Source organism: Polypterus senegalus, chromosome 1 (genome assembly GCF_016835505.1).
Source record: "Polypterus senegalus isolate Bchr_013 chromosome 1, ASM1683550v1, whole genome shotgun sequence".
NCBI lineage: Eukaryota > Metazoa > Chordata > Cladistia > Polypteriformes > Polypteridae > Polypterus > Polypterus senegalus.
Genome location: NC_053154.1, coordinates 240,252,735 through 240,277,674, shown reverse-complemented (window position 1 = coordinate 240,277,674; position 24,940 = coordinate 240,252,735). Strand labels below are relative to the sequence as shown.

At 37.0% G+C, this 24,940-nt stretch overlaps 1 protein-coding gene across 1 annotated transcript in view; it reads right to left on the bottom strand.

Moving 5' to 3' along the window:
* The window catches only part of LOC120540109 (gamma-aminobutyric acid receptor subunit pi), a 191,887-nt gene that overhangs the window by 81,247 nt on the left and 85,700 nt on the right, over positions 1–24,940 (bottom strand). Inside the window, exon 2 of the mRNA XM_039770604.1 lies at positions 20,599–20,688. Coding sequence (XP_039626538.1) covers positions 20,599–20,651 — 53 coding nt within the window. The 5' untranslated portion in view covers positions 20,652–20,688. The remainder of the gene's footprint in view (positions 1–20,598; positions 20,689–24,940) is intronic.

The window sequence follows — 24,940 nt, the reverse complement described above, 5'->3', positions numbered from 1 at the left end:
AAAAAGCTACATTACATTCAGAAGAGTTTTCTTGCATAAATTAATCTTACCCACACACACCACTCCATGAAGACATAATATTGAACCAATTATGCCAGTGTTTGTCCAGTATAAAATCTATAAAAGTGCTCAACATTACAGTAAAGACTGACATTGCCATGAAGGGATCACTGTAGCAGATAACAGTAAAGGTAGCTGCTTTATTTTCACAGGCTACTCAAAAAAGATTTCTTACATTGCTTGGAAACTAAATTGATAAAAAGACCTGACAAGTTCTGGAAGACAAAATTTTCTCACTCTCTGACTGTTCAACTCGCATAAAATTAAAAGACGACAAGGACATCAGCCTTCTGATTAGTCAGTTACAAAGCTGTCATATATGAAAATCACTTCACTCCCTGATGAGGGTTTTAGCACACTATGAGCATATGCATCTGCATCAAAATCTTACCTTAGACATGACAGGACAGAAGTGTGTTGAGAGTGCCCTGAGTCCTTTTGTTTCATTTTTGAAACATTACATATTTTTCACATATTTTATTGCTATCATCATGTTGCTTTTTAATGCATTTACTTATCTATTTCTGTTGCCATTTTATGTGTCTTATTGCTAATCTCCTGTGTATTAGGCCTTTGCAATATTCCTGACAATTCTTTTGCCAAACCCCACAGTTAAATGTTGGCTAATCATGCTATTCTCTTACTAAAATCTTGTTTTTTGTTCTTGGGGTCTCTGCTGAGACATTCCTTCTTCACTGTACAGTACACTGTACTAACATGAACTGCTGGCTTACAAAGTTATACTGGAAGAATAACGTTATCCTATTAAATTATCTAAAACTAATGTGATGCTCCCTTTTTTGTCAATAAATACTATATACTTACTTTTGTAGCTTCTTTGGATACTTTCTGATACTGCTGTTATCACTATAGCCAGTCTTATAAGATGTACAGTACTTTAAACTGTGCAGGTGTGAAGCATTTTTCTTTTAGTCTGTGCTCTTGTCAAGCTGAAGAGAAGTGCAGTGCATGCTGGGTTAGCAGGTCTTTAGAGTGGTTTTAAGTTATTATTGTGTACTTCTGCTTACTTAGCTGGGAATTTCAAGACAACCAATCTTGAGCTTTAATAACAATGTCCAAAGCTTTCACTGTGGTGCGAACACCTTCAGCAGATTATGTTTTTCCCTTGTTTGGGTGAGAAGAGAGGAAGCTGATTCTGGAGGAGCAATTCTAACTCACTGACCTCAGCTTATTTATCTCTCTCAGTCTCTCTCACTACATTCTTGCTTTACTTGAGAACACATAACCTGTAAGAAAAAGAAGATACCTGGGAGTGGAATGATCATCAACATCTTTCTGCATGAAATTGGAAAGAATGAAGATTTAAGGTGGCCAGTTTGCATGATTCTGTGTATCTCCATATATCTGAAGTTATTGGTTTTGAAATAATTTTTAATAAAGACTTTTGTACTAGGGTGTTGTACTGTGTTAGCCATTATGAATGAAATGAGAAGTCAAGCAAAATGACACATTTTATTGGCTAACTATTGTATTCTTTTTAGTTAGCCAATATAAGGTGTCATTTTGCTTGACGTCTGACTAAGTCAAGACCTAAAAGTCAATGCTTTTGTCTAATTATTACTTGTGTTAAGATTGCCCATTCCTTGTTGAGTTGCCGTCCTTCACAGGCACTGAAAGACTCTCAGGTTAGCAAGCAACCTGTCATTAGTGGTTACTAGGGATTGAATGTGTGGGGTAAAATATAGACAGTGGTACAGGTAAGGGGTTAATGTTAATAGGTATAAAGTAGATTTTGGCATTTCTTATTCTACACCATTGAGAAAAGAATCTCAGAAGGTAGTGTGTACCTTTCATGTTTGGTGATCTGATAATAACATAAAACGCCAGTATGAAATAATATTGTACATTGTAGTTTTACTGAACATTGTGGACGTAGCTCCTTTTGTTACTTTGTATTTACATTTGTTTCTGGTGTAGATATCTATGCTGAAGGTTTAATATTTGCTGTCTTTTTTCTATTCTTCTGTGTATATGCCACAAAAACATACCCTGACTGATTTGTGAAGCACATTGACATAAGTTACTAAGGCACTTTATAAAGGTAAACTTATTTTACTGATTTACCTTAACAGTTTGGCATTTACAGTATGTAAATACACTACGTATATTTTAGTTAGTGTTCATTTCATCCATTTATTTTAAAGTGTCTTATATAGAAATTAAACAAGCTGGGAAGCTGAAGGGTCAGATTTCATTATCAGCTCCAGTCTACATCAAAGGGTAGTTTTCTTAATAGGCCTGAGCTCCAAATGTTCATTTTTTTGAGGAAAAACTGCACTCAATGATAATTAGGAAGCATCTGATTATGTGTATCACGGTGAAAAAAGTATTCTTTGTAAAGCACTGAAGAGCTTAATTATTAAGAAAATAATAACAAAAAAGTTACCAATATGTGCCGCTCTCTTGTTTGGACACTAGTTCCTAATTAAAACATGTGCTGCTACAAAACCACCTGCAGTTTGCTTTCATGCCAGCTTTGCTTCACAGATGTGTCCTAACAAACCGGCTTTTATCTCGCATCACATCTGGCAGTGCACTGCTTGCATAAAACTGTGGTGGGTTTTGATAACCCATCTATTTGCATAAATGTGTCCGTGGACTGGCATAAACATAAAACCTTTTTTATTATAATGGAGAGTTTTATAATCAACTGCTACTATGTCATGAAACTGCTCTTTTAACAAGCTGCTTAGCCAAAATCAAGAAAAAAGATTAAAAGCAGTGTATCCGCAGGTAGCAGTAAAAGTCAATTGTAAATTCTTCCATAGGACAACAAACAAGAAACCTAAAAAAGAATCTCTACTCTCACTATAAATCACAAAGGCTCAAAAATCAGTCTATTACATTTAGCAAAAAGCATAAGAAACAACACATTTATATTACATTTCTCAGTTTCTCAATGCAACACTCCTAAATAACGTATTTCCATAAAATTCAGTTATATGCCGTTTCTCCTTTACTCACTGAAAGACTGCTTCCCAGTGAAATCAAAGAGACATCAGATCTAATATGGCTAGAGCATAAAGCTGTTTACATCTTCTTACATTCTAGACTGGAAGAATTACTTTTGTGTGCTGCTAATTTTTATTTATTTTTTATTTTAATAAAAATGATTAATCTGCAAAAGCAATCTTTGAGTCCAGAGGATAAGGAAATGCAGACGGTAAACTAATCAGCATCTCCCTTGAGAGTCCTTGACTTTTTGAAGAATCCTGGCAATTACAAGTGACACAACAACAGGGAATAAAATATCTGGTGTGGGCTAAAGAAGAAAACACAAAGAAATGCCTGTCATGACCTTTTACAAGTACTACAATGTAGCAGGATACTGGGAATTTCACAAAACAAACAGGCACAACGTTTTTGTACAAATATACATCTAAGGTCACACCAGGCTGTCTTTGTTTGAAAGCATGAGAAGTTTTTTGACAGGGTATTACAAGAATATTACTTTGAGGTAATGTTGTTTTCTCTATTAATCTTGACACATCTTCTGGCTAAAAACACTTATCTATCCGCCTTGCTTCACTCTTTTTTCTCTGTTTGCATAATCTAATGAATATAAAGAATACTGCAGGGAAGCAAAAACAAAATCCTCACTGCTTTTGCTCATTAAAAAGACAGTTGATGTGAAACACTCCAAGCTCTTTTGATCTTATTTATAAAGGAAATCCTTAGGTTTTTGGTTGTGACATTCTGTTGTGTTTGAATACAAGAATGTGGTTAAGCACTTAAAAGGGTAGGCCAATAATGTCTGTACTGGACACAGGAGAATGTGATGGTCTCCTATTCTACTCCTGATTTGTGTCCAAAGACTGGATGTTATTATCATGAAAGTTTGAAATTTACAGATACAAGAGTCTGTAAAGAACATGGTAAATAAAGATTTATGTGTTTCCTAGAGATACTGTAAATTTTCCAAAACAGTATGCTGGGAACTCTCTGCACATTCTCTCACTAACAAGACTAATATAGAGGCCTTGATTATTCTAACACATAATACAGTGAAACCTTGTATGAAAAACTGTACTTCCTGGACCGACACATAAAATGATGCCTCCTGAGGCAAAGTGCACTTGTATTGTCCATTAACCACCAACCCTCGAACCCCAACACACACACACCTCTCAACATTTACCAGGCCACAGGCGATAATCTTAATTCACAAATATTATGTATTACTGTACCGATTTCAATAAGCAGTGCATTCTCTAAACAATGAAGAAAAAATAAGTATTTTAATTTTAGAAAAATTAGAAAACATTGAAAGCAGATTACCTTTAAAATAATAAAATGCAAAATAGGCATTAAAAACAATTTAAATGTTTTAATGTGAAACTCGTCCAATACATTTGTCTAAATATCTTATGTTTGTTTCATATCCCATCCTATAAGCTAAAATGCGCAGTGCAAACATATGAGAATTTTAACAGACATTGGTTATGACTGACACCTTTAAACAGATTCCAAAAATTAACAAAATTTTACAAAATGGCATAATCAGAATATACACATTGAGATGTGACAAAACGATTGGCTAAAACAAGTACATAATAATTCACCAATAATATTAAAAACAGTAATCTTCAGACTGGCACTGAATAGGAGACACAGACATGGCAAAGTAAAATTAAACAGGACTGCAACTGTAGACTTTAAATGGACTGCTAAAGACGGATTTAATTCAAAGCATCTCTCAAATAGGCTTACATTAAAACCTTGCGTTAAGCCTATGCAAATCCCCTCCTCAGTTGTTCATCACCACCAATGTCTTGATGATTATATTCTTCACATTTTCTTCTGCTGCTGACACTCTAACAAAGTTCTCCATACCTAGAAAAACTGAGTCCGTGCATTCATAGGATAATAATATTGTGTTATTTGCATACATTAGCAACGATAGCTAATGTAAACAGGAAAAAAGAGGAATCAAGGGTAAATGTTAGAATCATTGTACTTCAATTTAATTGCATTTTTTTATTTTAGTAGGCTTGTCAGTTTAGTTCATGAGCCTCATTTAAATTTACATGGTGTAACCACAAGGGTGTGCTAGAGAGCCTCAAACCACAGATAACATAATACAGCACACATCATACAAATAAAACAAGGGATTTTTATTCCTTCTTAAGCGCCTACTCACAGACATCTTCCAACAATCAGCCACAAATACAATTATAATCTAAATGAACAATTAAATCTTCCCACTTCCATCCTCCCATTGAGTTTTCCCGCTGCCCACCGACTCTGACTCATCATGTGTGGCTTTCTTTTATGTCGGACCTGGGACTGCTTCCAGGGCGAGGCCATATCTTCCAGGAAACGCTTCTGGGCCATAATGAAAGTAGAAAGGTCCTCCCCCAACAGCGCCCTCAATCGATCCCAAAGGACCCCTACAGGGCTGCACTTTTGGACTCCATCTTCCTAGCACCCCCTGAAGGTGTCCTGACTAGGTTCTAATACAAGGGCCACTGCCACCTAGCACATGGGGGAATGGAACCACTGCCAAGTTCTGGCTTATGCTGGTCCATCCATTATTTTATACCAGCTGGGCTTAGTGTTATCTTTCTACCCACCCAGCCACTCCGTCCATTGTTTCTCTCGGGCCTCCCGTCCGGGTAATATCCCATGCTCCTCCCTGACCAGGTTGACCATTCTTATCCCACAGTGGTTACAGTTTATGGGTCTGCAAACTTAATAAAAAAACAGTGCTCTCATCTTTATTGGAAGCCACCTTGTTGGCTGGCAGGTTAAACACCAAGCTACCCAGTCATGGCATTACATGTCTTCCATTTAACGTTAATCTAACTTTTTTTACTAGTGATATAAATTTGAATCTTTTATCAGAAATTAAACATAAAAAACAGTACATATTTCCTAAAATGTCACTTCTCATACGTAATTTTCTGATAGACACATTAGGCAGTGATGATTCCTTTGAAAGCATCTTTGAGTGATGACTAGTTTACAGACATCCAGTTTTAAAGGATCTGAAGCCAGCATGTAGCTATTATTCAAGTAATAATATTGCATCTGTCTGATAAATAAATTTTAATTAATTATGCAGATTCAGGATAGACATCAGGAAAATGAACACCAATATCATGGACTGGCATTTGACTTCACAATGCACATTTGGCATTTTGATTCTCACAGTGTGCCAAAGTGCTGTGAACTATGTTACAGCAAATTTGAAACTTTTGAAATTAAAATATTTCTCACCATTTTTGAGGGTAGTGTAAAAGTAAGGGACTGAAAGTATGTGTAATTCTTAAAGTACATAACAAATTTTTTTTATATTGTTATTTCATAATGTGACATGAAAATACTGCTCTGAGTATAGTGTTATCTGAGACGGTTACCTGATTGCCACACACCATGTACCTGCCCTGGGTATAACAGGCAAATGCCATGTTATGGGGGTCTCAGATTTGGATAGTGGAGGCCAGCATTCACATTATAGCTGTTTATAGATTGTTTTTATTTAGATATGTATTTATTTACACAGTTTATTCCTGCTCTCCACATTAGGTCAGGTCAGGTTGGGGAGCGTGCTCTTGTTAACCGCCCAGGCTGACAGTCCAGTCACACCTGCCCTGGTACAGCCACTTGAGTACTCAACCTGTGAGCCAGATCACCCTCGGGGAATCATGCCACATGGCTGTAGTGCCCTAACTGACACTCCCTCACAATTCAGGTAATGCGCCTCATTCAGGACTCCATGAGCAACCACTTATTTGACACAAAAGTCAAACCGGCGGTACCCAAGGATACTCCAAAATGACACAGTACTGGAAGAGTCCAGTCTTTGTTTCAGGTCCCTGGACAGCATCCATGTCTTGAAGCCATATAGCAAGACAGGAAGCACCAGGACTTTAAAGACTTGGACCTTCCTCCTTTTGCATAGATATTGGGAGTGCCACACGCCCCTTTCCAGGAAATGAGAGGGATGGTTTCGAGGGCTCTGAGGGCAGATTAGGAGGCATTTGTTAGAGGAATCTGTGAGGAAGTGAAACACCATGTACAGTCTAGTGACCCACGTCCTATTACAGAAGAATTGAAGCATTATGCACATCCAAATCTGTTCCTCTGAGAGTCACAGTCACAGCAGCTGATGGAACGGTCCTTACAGATGACACTGCAGTTGTGACCCACTGGGCTGGCTACTTTGAGCAGCTGTTTAATGTTGACCCTCCCTCTAGAACGTTGCATATCTCTAGGTTTACGGTTCTTGAGGCTGATCCTCCAATTAGCTGTCAACCTCCCAATCTTACTGAGATTGCACAGGTGGTGAACCAGCTTTGGGTAGGGAAGGCTACAGGGATCTATGGTATCCACAGCGATTCGCAGCTCCTGACTTTTTGCAAAGTCAAGGAACATGGAGCCACTTAAGGTTTAATGGACTCATATTATATTTGCCCTTATTAAGTTATAGTATCCTTTTGTCTGTTGTCCCAATTATATATCATCTGTTATAGGATTTTTCAACAGCAATGCCAATGTTTGCAATAGGCTATCTGATGAAATGAAAAATGCAATGTATTTTACTACTGTATGCATTACAAAATACAGATTCTAACAGATGGTGCATGACAAACAATAATAAGTTTGCCCAACAGTGTGAAACTGCTGAATGGGCAGAAATTGGACAATATCATTGGATTAAAAAAAATGCTGAGGAAGTATCCCAACATCATTGCAATTAAGTGGATTTGTTGAGTCATGTAATTATCATTATTTGTTTACCTTTTGCCAGCCCATTGAGTTTTTAGAGAGTCATTAATATAATAAAAAGAATCTAAATATTTAAAAGTATGAATTTGCATCAGTAAATTGTTCTACTAAATAACAACTGGTAAAATGGACAACAATACGATGTCACAGAGGCCTTCCTCTGTTTTTACCCTGCTTAGTGTCATAGTTACAAATCCATTCAACTAATATTATTGTTAATAGTCTGACACTCATCTGCATATAGGACATCTTTCAATATGCAGCTGCATCATTCAAGAATGTTAAAAATGTAATGGTAGGGATGGAAAGCAAATTTTTTATTAAGCAATTTTTTGTCTATAATCAACTGAAAGGAATATTGGAAGAAAGGACTTCATTCACAGATGGTTTCTAACCACTGAGTTTCTTCACCATCTGTTCCTCTATAAAAAGTAGAGTAAAAGGAATAAATCTCTTACAGCATTGTAAAATGCTCGTCTTGTATTTTGACAAGAAAATTGTATCCTTTCAAAAATACATCGTCACACATTAGTAAAAGTTGTAACATCCAGAAATGAATAATAATAATTCACAAGTCAGTAGGAAAGTCCTCTGGAAGAAATGGTGCCTGTCATGAAAATTTTCTTATTATTATCCTCAGAATGCCAGATGCCAGTCTTGCACACTGTTTAAATAGATTGGTAAAGTAAAGAAAGAGAAAGAATGTTACCAGAAAAGAAGCATCTGCTTTTCAAATAAAAAAGGGAAAGTGCAATTTTATAAGAAAAGTTAACTCTACAATGAGATTTGTAAAGTGTATTGAGGAGATTGGCACAGTACTGCGTAAGCTTTTTCTTCTTTATTTACTGCAAGGACATGGTCACAGCACTGGGCTAGGGATTGAGAAATAAGCGTGGCCACAGAACTGAAAACAGTGGAGAATATGGAAGGTTAGGAGTTGATTATTATGCATTTCTCAACATTATATAGAAGGTATACAGGTATAGGTGCTCTGGTAGTAATGCACTGACCTAAAATGAAGCCAAGAAGTTCAAAATATACAAAAATAATTTATTTGCAAAATAAAAAATGGGGAAAAGAATGAACAAATAGAGAATACAGAAGTAACAAAAGGAACAGAACAGCATACCTGCAGTTTTATTGGTCTTGACATCACAGGTGTTATTCACTGTCTAAACACTGGACGACTTGCTCATGTCTTCACCTCAGATTATCTCAAAATACTTCCATTTGCAATTTGTCGTCTCTCTCTCTAAACTAACTGTTCGTTCTCCTTCCAATGAATCATTGCTCCAGCTCACCTTCCGATTCTAAGCTTAAAGGGTACTTTGACCTTATTTAACTTGAATCTCCATTCTTGTTAGTACTAGCCTGATATGATTTTTTTTCCATGTGTAGATTCCATTTTCAGGCTTAGGTTTGGTTTGTATTGTGTCGTGCATGTGTGCATGGGAGTGCACTGCCTTCTGATCCTTAATCTCTTTCTTCCTCTACAGACCAGTTGAATGACAGCCCTTCCATTACTAACGTCATCTCAGGTGTCCATCCACCTGAACCTGCCCCACCCTACCGGCTTTCTTCATAACCCAGAAAAACAGTTACGTACTTCAGTTCTGTCTTGGATTTGTGTCTACAGATATACACTTACGCAATTAACTGTGTGTTTATTTTCACAAAACCTGTTCAATTATACAGGTTTGCCAAGGTGGTAATCTTTGTCCTTTGTATCATTTTACAATTTCTATATGTAAAAATGTTAAGTTTTTATCTTTTGTAGCATGCCTCCATGCTGAGAGGACCAGGGGAGCAAGCGTAGCCAGTACGTTACCTCCCCCGGGACGCTAGATGGCAACCCACCCTGGGTTGCAGTGGTGCCTCGGACTTCCGCAGGGCTTCATGGGAGTTGGAGATTGGTGCAGCCCTGTTGGGATCTACAGGCGCCGCCAGGGGGTGCTGCAGCTGGAGTTGCTGAGCCCTTATGGGGAGTCCTTCTGCCACACCTGGAAGTGCTGCAGGAAATGAAGTCATCAAGCACCTGGAGCACTTCCAGGTGTATTATAAAAGGAGCCAGCAGCCACTACTCCGGAGGCCAGAGTCGGGAAGAGGAGGATGAAGCTTATGGAGGAGGAGCGGATTAAGAATAAGAGACAAAAGTATTGTGTGGAATTGTGCTTTTGGAGACTGTGTTGAACCTGTGGGAATGGGGAAGGTGTTGCCCACAGGAGAAGAAAGAAATTAAACATTTATTTATTTTATCAGTGTGTCTCCCATGTCTGTCTGTGTCGGGTCGGCGCTCATTTAGCGTCTTTCAGTCACGCTTTATATATTATTTTTTGCTTCCTGCCATTTTGTGCATTGTATTTTAGGATGGGTGACATATTTTTGAGTTTAAGGCTGTTGGTTTCTTGTTGGCTATTACTGCCATTGCTATTCATTGAAGATCAGAAGAGATTGACACATTACATTATTGCACTACATGCATAAAAGATGGCAATACACTAGAAGCTGTATCCATGTTTGAAGCTAAAATAAAAAAAAAACATTGTGATTGACAGTTAGCTTTAAAGGACTATTTTGGTAGTCAGAACGGTGTTCGTCAAGCTAAAGTTAGAAAATGGAATTTATTACAAAATAGAACAAACCTTAACAAAACTGATAATGTCATTTCTCAATGTAGTCTCCACCCTTCTCAATGCACTTGCTCCACCTGAATGGAACTGTCTGGATTCCAGCAAAATAAAAGGTTTTGTCTTGACCTTGCAAACTCAAGCACAGTGCCACATGCTCTATTGATATCACTTACAGAACAACAATCTTTATAAAGTTATCAATTGTTGATACAAGACAAATCGCAGAGTACAACACAAGATAGAGCCTTTGCCTTAAAAGAGTTCTGGTGGTGAATCACATCTTACTTAATGACAATTTCTCTTTAGTGAAGGTACTAAAAAGCTGGCCTTTTCCAAACTAAAAGTATCAGTTCTACAGCCTGTTCACAATCATTCAGAATGATCCCTGTCTCTGTTTTTTGAGCATTAATTTTAGGGTGTGGGAACAGCCTTGGCCTGCTTCAGATGAGGAGGCTGTTCAGTGGATATCGATGTTTTGCCAGACCCCTTAGTTGCCTTTTCTCTATCCATGGCAAGTCTTTATTGGTCAAATCTTCAGTTATGACAAACCCAGCTCTGGTGTTACTTTCACTGTGGCCTTAGTGTTTTGAAATACTATCTTTTCTTCACATCTCTTAACACTGCATTAACAACTCTACTGTATTGTATGTTTTGTTAATGTAGATTCAAGGTACTGCACACAGAGTCTAAAAGAAGAAGGAGTAAAGGTACAGGTTTCTGTTTACTTCACTGCACAAAAAATATTGCATTTTCTGCATACTGAAATTTATCACTGGAGTGTAGATGTGCCTAAAATCTGTGACCAGGCGGCGTTTTTAGAAACTGAAGAAAAGCACAATGAAGAAGAATGACCTTTGTAGATGTGTGAGTTGAAAGGGTAAAAAGTGAAATGTAACAAAACTGGTTACATTAGAAATGTATGTGATGTGATAAGTGCAGACAGACAATAAGCTCACAGTTGGAAAATAATGCATTGTTTTCAAATAAACATCAACTACTGTCAGCAAAAAAAAAACAGTTCCAGGAGCTGGGTCAGTAAAAATTTGACAATATCTGCTTGTGCCAGCTCATTTTTGACACAAATGGGTTAGCACACACCAGCATCTTTTGGTCATAAGTCACTAAAATAATCATTTTTGACAAATAACAAATAAGCACAAGCTAACAGAGAAGTTAAATGTCCTGCATGATATCATCTCTATAGTAAATTACCCAGCAATTATAAGGTGGAAGGTGGAAGCCAGCCCTTGAAAAAACTCGATTCCATCACATGTAAAATCACCAATAAATCTGGCGTGACTAACTTTAGGATGTGGTAGTAAGGGAAGTATCAGGTGAAGATTTACAATATAAAGATAACATGCAAAATCTACACAGGTTGTGAATGGGTAATGAATTAAACCGAGGTGGAGCCAGAAGAAGTTACCACTAATTCACTGTACAGAACAGATGTACAGTAGTCTCTTAAAGCAGTGGAACAGTACTGAAGCTCTTTATGCAGGCATTAGTCCTTGCTGTTTATGGCTTAATCTTTTTCAAAGAGGCATAGGTCTCTATAGTTTAATTAATGTGATCTCATGGTAGAAAATCAACAAAGGAAGGAAATGGTTGCTGGAGTCTTTAGTATACTTTAGGGCAACGATTTTTCTTTAACTTGATGACTTAATTATGTTAAAACAATATCTACTGCCATATAGTAGCTGCTTCTGCTTATTGCACTTGTCACATCTATAATTGGGAAGCACGGTGGTGCACTAATAGCACTGCTGTCTTGCAGTAAGGAGACCAGGGTTTGCATCCCAGGTCCTCCCTGCATGAAGTTTGCATGTTTTGCTAGTGTCAGCGTGGGTTTCCTCCCAAAGTCCAAAGACATGCAGGTTACATGAATAGTTGATGCTAATTTGGGCTTAGTGTGTGTGTATCGTGTGTTTTCACACTGTGATGGACTGGTGCACCATCCAGGGTATTAGGATTTAGGAGTTTAAGCTATCAACTTCCCAAAAGTATTCAGAAGACATTAAGAAGGCAAACAAAATGTTAGGTTATATAGCACAATGAGTGGAGTACAAGTCCAATGAGGTTATGCTCAACCTTTATAATGCACTAGTGAGGCCTCATCTTGAGTACTGTTTGCAGTTTTGGTCTCCAGGCTACAAAAAGGACATAGCAGCGCTAGAAAAGATCCAGAGAAGAGTGACTAGGCTGATTCCAGGGCTACAAGGGATGAATTATGAAGATAGATTAAAAGAGCTGGGCCTTTACAGTTTAAGCAAAAGAAGATTAAGAGGTGACATGATTGAATTGTTTAAAATTATGAAGGGAATTAGTACAGTGGATCGAGATTGTAATTTTAAAATGAATTCATCAAGAACATGTGGACACAGTTGGAAACTTGTTAAGGGTTAATTTTGCACAAACATTAGGAAGTTTTTCTTTACACAAAGAACGATAGACAGTTGGAATAAGCTATCAAGTAGTGTGGTAGACAGTAAGACTTTAGGGACTTTCAAAACTCGACTTGATGTTTTTTTGGAAGAAATAATTGGATAGGACTGGCGAACTTAGTTTGGCTGAATGGCCTGTTCTTGTCTAGATTGTTCTAATGTTTGTTCCTGACTTGCGCCCTATGCTTACTAGGATAGGCTCCACCCCCACCACGACTCTTGTCTGGATTAAGCGGGTTAGACAATGACATGACATCTATAGTTCTAAAGTTAGCAGAAATTCTGTAAAAATAAAAATAGTAAGATCACTAATTTCAATTTTAGGGAGGTATGCTTCACATAATTCACTTTATTACAAAATGAGTTACCTATTTATGAAAGGTAGATTACTACTTCAAAACTGTAAAAGAATAAATAGCATTTGATTTAACTTCCCAAATAAATATATACTTATTCCACTTTATAAAGCATATCCAGTATTATATTTCACTAAATTGGGGTGGAATGGGACTTTCTTTCAGCCCTGGAGTGACTTGATACAGACCAACCCACTCCAAAAGGGTTGGCAATATTAATAGGCCACCATGGTAACTGCCGACAAGAAAAAAAGAAACATATAACTCCTTAATCAGCTATTTCTTGCTCTTTTCAATGCACTTCTGTATTTGCTGGAGCAGCAAGTTGCCACGGCTGAGAGGAACCCCCAAATTCAGAGGTCTGTGGGACTTCCTATCCACTACATGTGGTTGCTACATCTGGAACTTACTGCGTTTTGAAAGGGAAGTGGAAAATTATATAGTTTATTATACATTTAATTATTCAACTCCAGTTGTCTTCATGTAATGTCAAGTTTAAATGTTTATGTCCATATACCTTGATAAAGTCAAGTGAGGATAGTCAGAAGAATAAATAAGCTTTGAGAAATTCTCACTGTAGAGACTTGTGTTTAATCTAAGTACTTAAAATGTAATCCTCTGCAATTGGATTTCTGCAATATTGTCAGGTTTTGAAAAACATCAAAAAAGCTTATGCTTATTTTCAAGTGAATTAGATAGCTCAGACTCACAAAGCACACAAGTTAAGATCTTGCTTGTTAACTCAATATTTATGTGATTAAAAGTGGAAGACAAAAAAGTTTGGTTTTGCACAAGTTGCTTTTGCCATTTCAGAAAAGAAGCAAAACCATTGCTTCAGGTATTGTAATTAACATGCTTTCTAAACAGTTTTCAGCACTTCAATATCACTTTGACTCAAGCTTAGAATGTGTTAATGTAGCAAAGCCCTGTAAAAATAAGGTGTATCAGTGATTTAGTAAAGAAAACTATTTTAATCTAGAAAAGATGATTTCTCCAAGCTCTTCCAAGCATTATTTTACCCTTTTTAACAGTTTCCTAATGTGTCATGGTTGATTTTTAAGTATTTTTAGAAAAAGTTTCATGTTCCTCAACAGTAAATGGCTCAAAAAGAGCAAAGAATAGCTTTTTCTGATGAAATTTTAAAACAGAATCAAGACTGTGTAGGATAGAAGGACACCATCCATAATTCTTGACAACAATAAAAATTTCTGCATTTGAAATGCTACCCAACTTTTAATGATCTATTGAAATATTTACACAACTTTGGTGGTCAATTTCATAAACAAATGTGATGAGTTACTAGTAAATCATTTCTGGTTACATCATCAAAAGTACGCAATGAGCTGATGAAAAAATGTTTTGGATACTAAATAAAAATAATTCTCCCTCTGCACTTTGCTGTGAGAGCAGTGTGACCTGATTTGATTTTTACATGTGGTTCTTTGTACATGCTTCATGTATGAGTCATTTGAAATAATTTTTTCTCTTTTTTAAACTACTTCCTGTTTATTTTTCTTCATTATCAGTAATAAACTATGGAATCTCTGAACCACACAATGAAAAACATTTTTGGGGGCCTCTTATCTTGTACATATGTGAAGTTTTCTCATGCGTGTGTGAAACCTTCTCTAGCATATTTCTTGTACATATTAGATAATAACATCTCCTACATACAAAATAAAATTGCATAAAAAATGAGCAAAAGTGTGGTTAAGGAATTACGTATGTCTTTGCAAGGGTTATGGCCTTCCATTTTGTCGTCACTTCCATTCTAAACGACTCATTGGTGAAGTGTTCATATCAGTATGATTATTTATAGTTATTATATACACTGCCTGTTAAAGAAAACTTTGTGTGAAGTACCATAATAAAGAAAACTGCTCCTCTGAGTTATTTTTATGATATTGTAAAAATCATGTTAGTCTACCCATAAATACTAAAGAAGTATACTTTTGTATTATGATTTTGGGTCAGGTCAAAAGCAAACAGAGTGTGGTATTAAGTAGATCTTATAAAAGATTTTTTTATGCCAAACATCTGATTATAATATCCTCTATCAGTATTTAAAGTATTTTGAGTATTGGTTACAAACACAAACTCAACACCCACATTTCTACAATTATGTGGTTAACATTAGCTGGGTTTCTTGCAAAAAAAAAATCTCAAAAACCTCTATCTGCTGATCACCATGTATTGTTGCAGACCCCCCAAAAATAAAGTTTCTTCTTTATATATGTAGATTTCAGTTATCATGCTAAAAACATGAATGAAGCTCTTGACTGTATAATCTTTATGATTGCTCTCTAGTAGTACCAAATGCTTCTTGGATAAATGAAGAGTCTTCTAGGGTAATATACAGTAAATCTCTGAAAATAGGCCAAATGTTGAGCTGTGGGAAATGATGAGCAATTCAATGGAACTTTCATTTGTGTGCCTCTTACTGTAGGTTCAAAAGTAGTCTTCCTCCTTGTTTGTATGTAGTATTCCACAAGGATTGCATCAGACAGGGTGAACAGAGCAATAAATCTTTCTCAAGACCATTTCTCCTGAACATAAGGTAGTGTTAATATTCTGAGATCTAATCTGTTGCATACCTTTTTCATAAACCATCACAAAATGAAAAATGCGTGCAGAGTGCCTATGTTTGCTTCTTATGTCAATGAGCGGTTATAGAAGTGAAACCTAAATGCTATATCTTTTTGACCACTGTGGGGTCTCTTGAATTTTGTTCTCATCTTCATCAGGCTCTCTGCATCTAACACAATGAGGGGATAGTGATTTAAATACATTTTTCATAAGTTGAATTTCTAAACTACCAAAAATATTCCAGAATTTTGGCACTGATAAATTATTAGTGGGAAAAGATTCAAAATAACAGGTTCAGGTGTAGGATCCTGATATGTTTTCATTTTCTGCATGCAGTGCTTGAAAGATCTGAACTTCAACTTCACATGCATTTTTGGAAACTGAAATAACATGTTTTTCTTTTGGTTATGTTAATAGTCATGTCAAAAAATCCTGCTTACAGGACACAATGTAGATTGAGATACATTATAATAATGTTTTTATAAGTTTCATCTTTAATACACATAAGAACACCTTAAAGTGGGATGAAATAATTACTCACTGCTTGGTGAGGAGTCATATTCTTCTAGTCAACTAAAATTTAATACCCCATTGTTATGCCTACTTGAAACAGTCAATAGTCAAGACAAGCCAACCACGGGTTCTGAGTTTTCTCCTAGATTAAATCTACCCAAAGGTGACATTTCAAACATATGTATATTATATTTATTAAAATATCTATATATATAATCGACCAAGTCGCCCAACCATGGGAAGCATGACCATGGGGTACACACGACGGAGCCCCATCCTCCAACTCTAAACCTACCTTGCCACACTGCTCAACATCTTCTGCAATCCAAATTGATAATATGGGACGAGGCGCCAATGACATATGCATACGCATTTCAGGCAGTTGACAGGTTATTACGTGACCTCACAGGTGACATGCAGCCATTTGGAGGAAAAACAATACTCTTGGGTGGAAATTTCTGACAAATACTCCCCGTCATAATGCGTGGCTCCCGAGCACTTACTGTCGTCAGTTGCATTAACAAGCAACCTTTGTGGTGTCACATGCATATACTTACACTGATGACAAATATGAGAGCTCATCCTCACGAACAACATTTCGCAAAATGACTCCTCGATGTTGGAGACGGGAAAAACAGAACAGCTGTAACATTACTTTCACTTTGTTTTTCTTTTAATTCTGATCCCGTTCAACAACTATATGGTGACATCGACTTCTCAACTGTCACTCAGGAACAACTCAGTACGCGAGCTATATTAAGTGTCACCAACGAAGACTCGCTACACCTTAATGAACAAGTACTGAAACATATCCCTACCGACGAAGTAACTTTCACCAGCGTTGACTCCATCATCACAGATGATCCCGCAGATCAACTTTCATTCCCCGAAGAATTTGTTAACAGTCTTATTCCCACTGGCATGCCTCCGCATAAACTCAAAATTAAAATTGGTTCAGTCTTCATGATTCTCAGAAACCTCATGCCAGCAAGAGGTCTCTGTAATGGCACTAAATTGACTATTACCAGCATTCACTGCAATGTACTGGAGTGTAAAACTATCACAGTTCCTACCTAACAAACTGTCCTTATTCCCCAGATTTCCCTGACCCCATCAGATTCAAATTTGCCTTTTACTTTTACACGCAGACAATTTCCTTTTAGATTAGCCTTTGCAATGACAATTAATAATGCACAGGGCCAAACTTTCAAAAAGATATGCCTGTATCTGCCAAAACCAGTTTTCAGTCACGGACAATTGTATGTTACTCTCTCCAGAGTTTCATCTTTTCATCCATTCACAGTTGTATCCTCAAACCCACCCCATTTGGACAACTGTGTCTTTCAGGAAGTGTTCACCCATCAATGAATAATTATGCGGCGCGGGTCGGCTAGTTTTTACATAAGCCTTCTCCAGAAAGTGATCTCATGAATGTACATGGAACATGAACTTGTACTGTAGACTGGACCCCCGATGTTATGTTCATTTTCATAGTAGTGAGCCAGACTTTGGAGTACCTCATGATTATTTAATGGCAGTCTGTGAAACTGCATAGGTGAGATGATGTTCTGCTTATTGAAGTATCTTGGAAATGCACAAGTACAGGGCATAATCTCTTCCTGATAAGGTTTTCACTTGGTTCTCTTTAACTTGATCCTTAGTTTTTCATGTCTCTCAGTGTACACATCTTCTTGATATCACATGAAGTGCAATGATAGCCAATGAGTAAGTTTAGACTAACCTGGACTCTTGACAAATGAATGTGACAGGGAAGCAGGTCTACAATATAAATGCTCAGGTATGGTTAAGCTGATTTCATTACAGCTCTCAAGAGCGTTTTCCAGAAGTGTTTTATTTAACAATATTTTTGGGAAAATACATATACTGTATTTGGGATATTTTGAATAATGTGGAGATTTTTTTTTTGTTGTTATTCAGCACTGGCCACCATAGGCCAGTATTATATCAGAAACTTTGTCATCTCTGTTCTACACGAAAACATAAGGTTAAACATTTTTGTGGCCATCACTATAAAATACCTGTAGAAAGTAACAGATGAAAAATACAGTATAACATGTTTGGGTAGAGTATTCTTTTAAGGTGTCCTTATTTACTGGTTCATGAATATTTTTCTTTCAATATCACTACAAGTGATTTTCCTGGTATTTCAATCTGTAGGCATCAAGGCATTCTAGTTAATGGTCATCCTGAGGGTGAAAGGTGATGTTAATCAAGTAAATAAAACATTATTTAAAGGAAAACCACCTGACCTATGGAGGTGGATGGACATGAGATAGGGTAGTTCTCTGTGTGTGCCCAAATTTTTTAAATTTCTTTTTTATTTCCAAAAAGTTCAACATGAATACTTTAATGAACTCCATATATATCTGACTTTCTAATGATGTAATCATCAGCCAAAAGATCTCATATCAAAGTTTCTAACCCAGTGAAGAAAGTTATTCACACCAAGCTATTCTTTGCTCCTTTTGAGCCATTTACTGTTATGATGACACAAGCCGGTCTAGTATGCTGTTCTTCTGAGAGGACAAGAAGAAGAAGCTTGTGGCCATGACAGAACTCATCCAGCTCAATTTTCACAAAGAGCTCAGTGTACTTCATGGCAACATGAATAAGGTCAAAGATGAGCAAAACACATCACAAAGGACTTAAGAACACTGGTGAATACTATGGCCCACCATGATGATCAGATTCAGGCATTCAGGTTCCCTGCCATTTTGTTCTCATTTAATTACAACTTAATGTCCTTTGAACTTCTTTGATTAACGATAAAGATTTCTAACTCAAACAAAACAAGCCCTTTTTATAAGTTGCCTTTCTTTTTCAAATACCATCCCAAGGCACTTTATAAGTACAGAATAGTACACTGTTTATAGATATTTGTTTTTTGTAGCACAACAGGTTAATTCCCTTCCTTTGTGCCACACAGTTGGTAAGGAACAGAAATTGAATTGGCAGCATTGTGGTTCAGAGTGCAATTCCTTTTCCACTATAGAACAGTGTTTGTTTGGGTCCTGTGTTTAAGCCATTTGGAGCATCGAGGCTACTACATAGACTCAACGTTGAAGATTTGTTGTTGGTATTTTAGAGTGGGCGTCGCAAAGTCAGTTCCTGCTGATCCACAGCAGAAACAGATTTTTGTTTCCGCCACTTTGTTAATTAGTATCCATTTACTGCTGTGAATAAAACATACTTTAGTGCTTTGGTTTTAATTGACTTGCTTTTAAACATTCTGAATCCTACAATTTCTTATTTCTTTCTTTAAATTGTTGTTAGTTAACTATAAGTACTAAACTGGTCCACGAAAAAAATGATTCAGATCAGGGGTTTCAAATTCAGTTCCTGGAGGACTTCAATGACTCTAGGGTCTAATAAAATCTAATTTAATAATTACAGCCTCTGTTTGTTGTGGATAATACATGTTAGTTTACTTAATTGGATGGCTTAATAGTGCAATCACTCTGATACCTCAGACATTTCTAACAATATTCTAGATATGTTAATTTTGTTTCTGAGAAAATTATCCAAAGGTTTTTTGGAATACTGAGAAAGGCTGTCAGAGGACGCCACCTGAGGCAAGCTATGCAGATTGGTTATTTGAGGTATTAGTGTTAACAGCTCTTGTTCTCATTTTCCACACAGTTTTGTATAACTGTAGTTTTGACAAGATTTTGTATGGCAATCTAGTGTAGTTATATTCATTTAGAGATGATGTGAATATTAGTCCATTGTAAAGTAGAGTTAGGCACTCATAGTTGAAAATGTATTATTTTTTTTAGAAAGACCATTTAAAAGTGAATGAAAGTGGCTCAGTCAGTGTAGGAATAAGGGTCAAAATCTAGTGAAGCTTTGTAAATTCAAGATAGATATCCTACTGTTAGTGAAATCAAGGGGTTATTGTAATTTCTTGCTTTTGACCTTTCCAATAGCTGAAATGAAACAGTGAATAATAAACAGTATGGAGCTGTTTAAACTAAATAAAAGGGCACCTCTAATGTAGCATGGTCTACGTATATCTTGTAAATATTAACTGTATTATCAGTGACAACAGGTTATTTTGCAGTGGTATTTGCAGTGTTTCAAAGATCTTTAAAAAGAGCAGCATCACTTTTTCACATGGCTTTTTATACATAATTGGTGATTTGTTTATATTATTTATACAGAAGCTAGTTTTTGACATAGTAAACATATTTTAAACAACAATATGATTTAATTAACCATATTTTATATCAGACTTACCTGCTAACAATAACAAAGACAAATACTTTCCCACCAAAGGTGCACCAATTCATCGTTGCTTCTTCAGGAAATGATATTATAGATGTTTATCTGAAATCAACAAATGAAAAAGAACTGTTATAGACTTTAAATGTACTAGCAGTAAAAAAACAGTAGGTTTATACTGGTAAACTGTCTATACTTAGGGATTCGCTCAGGGTGTTCACCCACTTCCAATAGTTCTCGACTGCAGCAGTAAGACACAAATACAGGTTGCTAGAATTACAGGCAGCAAGTTCTACCATTCATCTTAACAGAGATCTCCAAATTTCTCAGCCGAGACAAATAGTGCTATGATCTGGATAAACCCGGGGGAGAGGTGAGTGTTAAAGCTATAAAACTATAGTTGCACAAGAAGTTCCTCAGCAGCTGTATCAGCCTCAGACTGACTGTAGATTGACATAGAAATTACATATAATTCCAGTGACCTGTGTCCAATTCCTACTGCTATTGTCTCAGGGTTAATTTGTGGCTGGGGAAGAAGGAGTTAATACACAGAGGGAATTCCTCAGCAGATACAAAAACTCTTACCTTTGTCAGTATTACCTTACACATTTTGTATACACTGTGTGCACAATTATTAGGCAAGTGAGTATTTTGACCATATCATCATTTTTAATGCGTATATTCCAACTCCAAGCTGTATTAACTTGAATGCTTATTGGATTTAAACACGTCAGGTGATGTGTATTTGTGTAATGAGGGAGGGTGTGGCCTAAGGAGATCAACACCCTATATCAAGGTGTGCAGAATTATTAGGCCAAAAAAGAGATTTAACTGACTCTGAAAAGTCAAAAATTGTAAAAAGTCTTTCAGAGGGATGCAGCACTTTTGGAATTGCTAAGATATTGGTGTGTGATCACAGAACCATCAAACATTTTGTTGCAAATAGTCAACAGGGTCGCAAGAAACGTGTTGAGAACAAAAGACGCAAATTAGCTGCCAAAGATTTGAGAAGAATCAAACGTGAAGCTACCAGGGACCCATTATCCTCCAGTACTTTCATATTCCAGAGCTGCAACCTACCTGGAGTGCCCAGAAGTACAAGGTGTTCAGTGCTCAAAGACATGGCCAAGGTAAGGAGGGCTGAAACCCAACCACCACTGAACAAGAGACATAAATTGAAACGTCAAAACTGGGCCAAGAAATATCTGAAGACAGATTTTTTTCAAAGGTTTTATGGACCGATGAGATGAGAGTGACTCTTGATGGACCAGATGGATGGACCTGTGGATCAGTAATGGGCACAGAGCTCCACTCCAACGTGGAGGTGGGGTACTGGTATGAGCTGGTATTTTTAAAGATGAGCTAGTTGGACCTTTTGCATTGAAGATGAACTCAAAATCAACTCCCAAACCTACTGCCAGTTTTTCGAAGACACTTTCTTCAAACAGTGATACAGGAAAAAGACCATGATTTTTATGCAGGCCAATGCTCCATCACTTGCATCGAAGTTCTCCACTGCGTGGCCAGCCAGTAAAGGCCTTAAAGATGAAGGAATAATGACATGGCCCCCCTTCCTCATCTGACCTAAACCCTATCGAGAACTTGTGGGCACTTCTTAAACGCTAGATTTACGGGGGAGAAAAACAATACACCTCTCTGAAGAGTGTCTGGGAGGCTGTAGTCACTGCTCCACAAAAAGCTGATCGTCAACAGATCAAGAAACTGACAGACTCCATGAATGGAAAGGCTTATGACTTTTATTGGAAAGAAGGGTGGCTATATTGGTCATTGATTGATTGATTTATTTTTTTTGAAATGTCAGAGATGTTTATTTGTAAATTTTGAGGTGTTTGTTTATTATTCTCACTATAACAGATGAAAATAAACAAGTGAGATGGGAAAATTTTCATTTTTCCTTTAGTTGCATAATAAATCTGCACACTAATAGTTGCCTAATAATTGTGCGCACATATGTATTCCCCTGATGATGTTCACACTCACATTTCCGTTGTGAAACATTCAGGTTTCAGGTTTATTAACATTTTGGATTGACTGATAGCACTGTGTTTGTTCCATATTAAAATTAATCCTCAAAAATACAACTTGCCTAATAATTGTGCACACAGTGTAAAGTAAATAAAAATGAACAAATAATGGTGTGCTGAATATTTGTAGCTGACAGCACTTTATATAAAAACTAACAAATAACTTATTTGTAAAGCAAGTCATGCTATACTAGCTGTATTTAATGTTTGGAAAGTGACACTGGAGATAAGAATACTAAACTATACCAGAAACAAGCAGAAGACTTTGATCAAATCAGTTTTATTTACCAACAGCAAATTCTAAACTTCTGCAGCTTTGCTTAATAAAAACTATAAAATGATAAAGCATGGGGTGTAAAAAGATGACATCAGTTACTGTATCTTCTAAAGAGTAATGCATGTTTCCACAGAAAACATTGCCTCTGCTGATAAGATATACAGCATGTAAGTGAATTATGCAGTTTGTGAACAGTTTAAACAGAGAATAAAGTGGACCATTTGACAGAGATGCATTGAATATTTATTCATTAAGGTTAAGAATATCGGAAACCATTATATTATTTAAGGATTTTGATGTTATTGGAGTTACTGAATCATTAGCTGACAAAAAAAGTATTGTGATATGTTTCAGGTAACAAAGATAAAACAGAAAAAAATATAATTTACATATAATATGGTGTAGAAATAGGGAGACACTGTATATGAAAAAGTAAAGAAACAATGGCTAGTGAGACTGGAATAACAGCTAAAAAGAAAAGGCCATAAATAGGTGTGCTGTGTAATGTCATTGCAGTGCACTTGTTCAGGTTAGTGCTGCACTACACTCCATTGGTCAATTATCTGGATAAACACCTTTACAAAGGACTTTAGGCAGCTAGGAATCTGTGGAAACTTCATATTGGTTTCACTTTATTTTCTGGGGTCTGTTCCAGAACGAGAGATTAGACAATCCTGAATTTCAAAAATAAATTCTGGCTTGATATATCATAATTACACACCAGCAGATTAGCTGGTGCCAAAATGCTGGATTGCAGCAGACTCTTGCAATCCCGAATAGGATGATACTGAATTACACATGTTCATGGCAAAATTTACAATTTTGTTTTTGATAATTTAAGCATTTTTTTTTTATTTTCAGTCATGATTTCTGTGTGATACATTTAAAAAACTTGAATTATCTCCTGATCATTACAAGGAACAACGTTTGTTCTATTACCAATACAACATTACAGTGAGAAAAACACAAGTGCTGCAGCCTGATCAATAAATACAAATAGAACAGAGAGCAAAGATCAGTGAATGCACAGTTTCACAACTTTCTCGTGGCGTGTAATTTGCAGTCCAGAGATACCGCAATTAAAAAAAATAAAATAAATATTATTTATCCTACATACTTAAATGTATTACAAAGCCACATGGATATGTATAGATGAAGAAGCAGCAGGTTCCTTGTAATGTGACATGATGTTTGAAGGCTTTCTTGCTTGCACAGCTCTTGTTAGGATCCATCAGAGCACTGCCTTGAGAGTTAATTCTGGACTTGGACTGTTTTAAAATGTTTTCTTCTTTTTCTGTGGAAGAAGTTCGAAACCACCAGGACTCTTTCTAGAGCTGGCTGGCCATCTAAACTGAGCGATCAGGGGAGAAAGGCCTCAGTCAGGGAGGTGACCAAGAACCCGACGGTCACTCTGTCAGAACTCCAGAGGTCCTCTGTGGAGAGAGGAGAACCTTCCAGAAGAACAACTATCTCTGCAACAATCCACCAATCAGGCCTGTATGGTAGAGTGGCCAGACGGAAGCCACTCCTTAGTAAAAGGCACATGCCAGCCCGCCTGGAGTTTGCCAAAAGGCACATGAAGGACTCACAGACCAGGAGAAACAAAATTCTCTGGTCTGATGAGACAAAGATTGAGCTCTTTGGTGTGAATGCCAGGCATCACGTTTGGAGGAAACCAGGCACCGCTCATCACCAGGCCAATACCATCCCTACAGTGAAGCATGGTGGTGGCAGCATCATGCTGTGGGAATGTTTTTCAGCGCCAGGATAAAGGGAAAGATGACTGCAGCAATGTACAGAGACATCCTGGATGAAAACCTGCTCCAGAGCGCTCTTGACCTCAGACTGGGGCGACGGTTCATCTTTCAGCAGGACAACGACCCTAAGCACACAGCAAAGATATCAACGGAGTGGCTTCAGGACAAGTCTGTGAATGTCCTTGAGTGGCCCAGCCAGAGCCCAGACTTGAATCCGATTGAACATCTCTGGAGAGATCTTAACATGGCTGTGCACCGACGCTTCCCATAAAACCTGA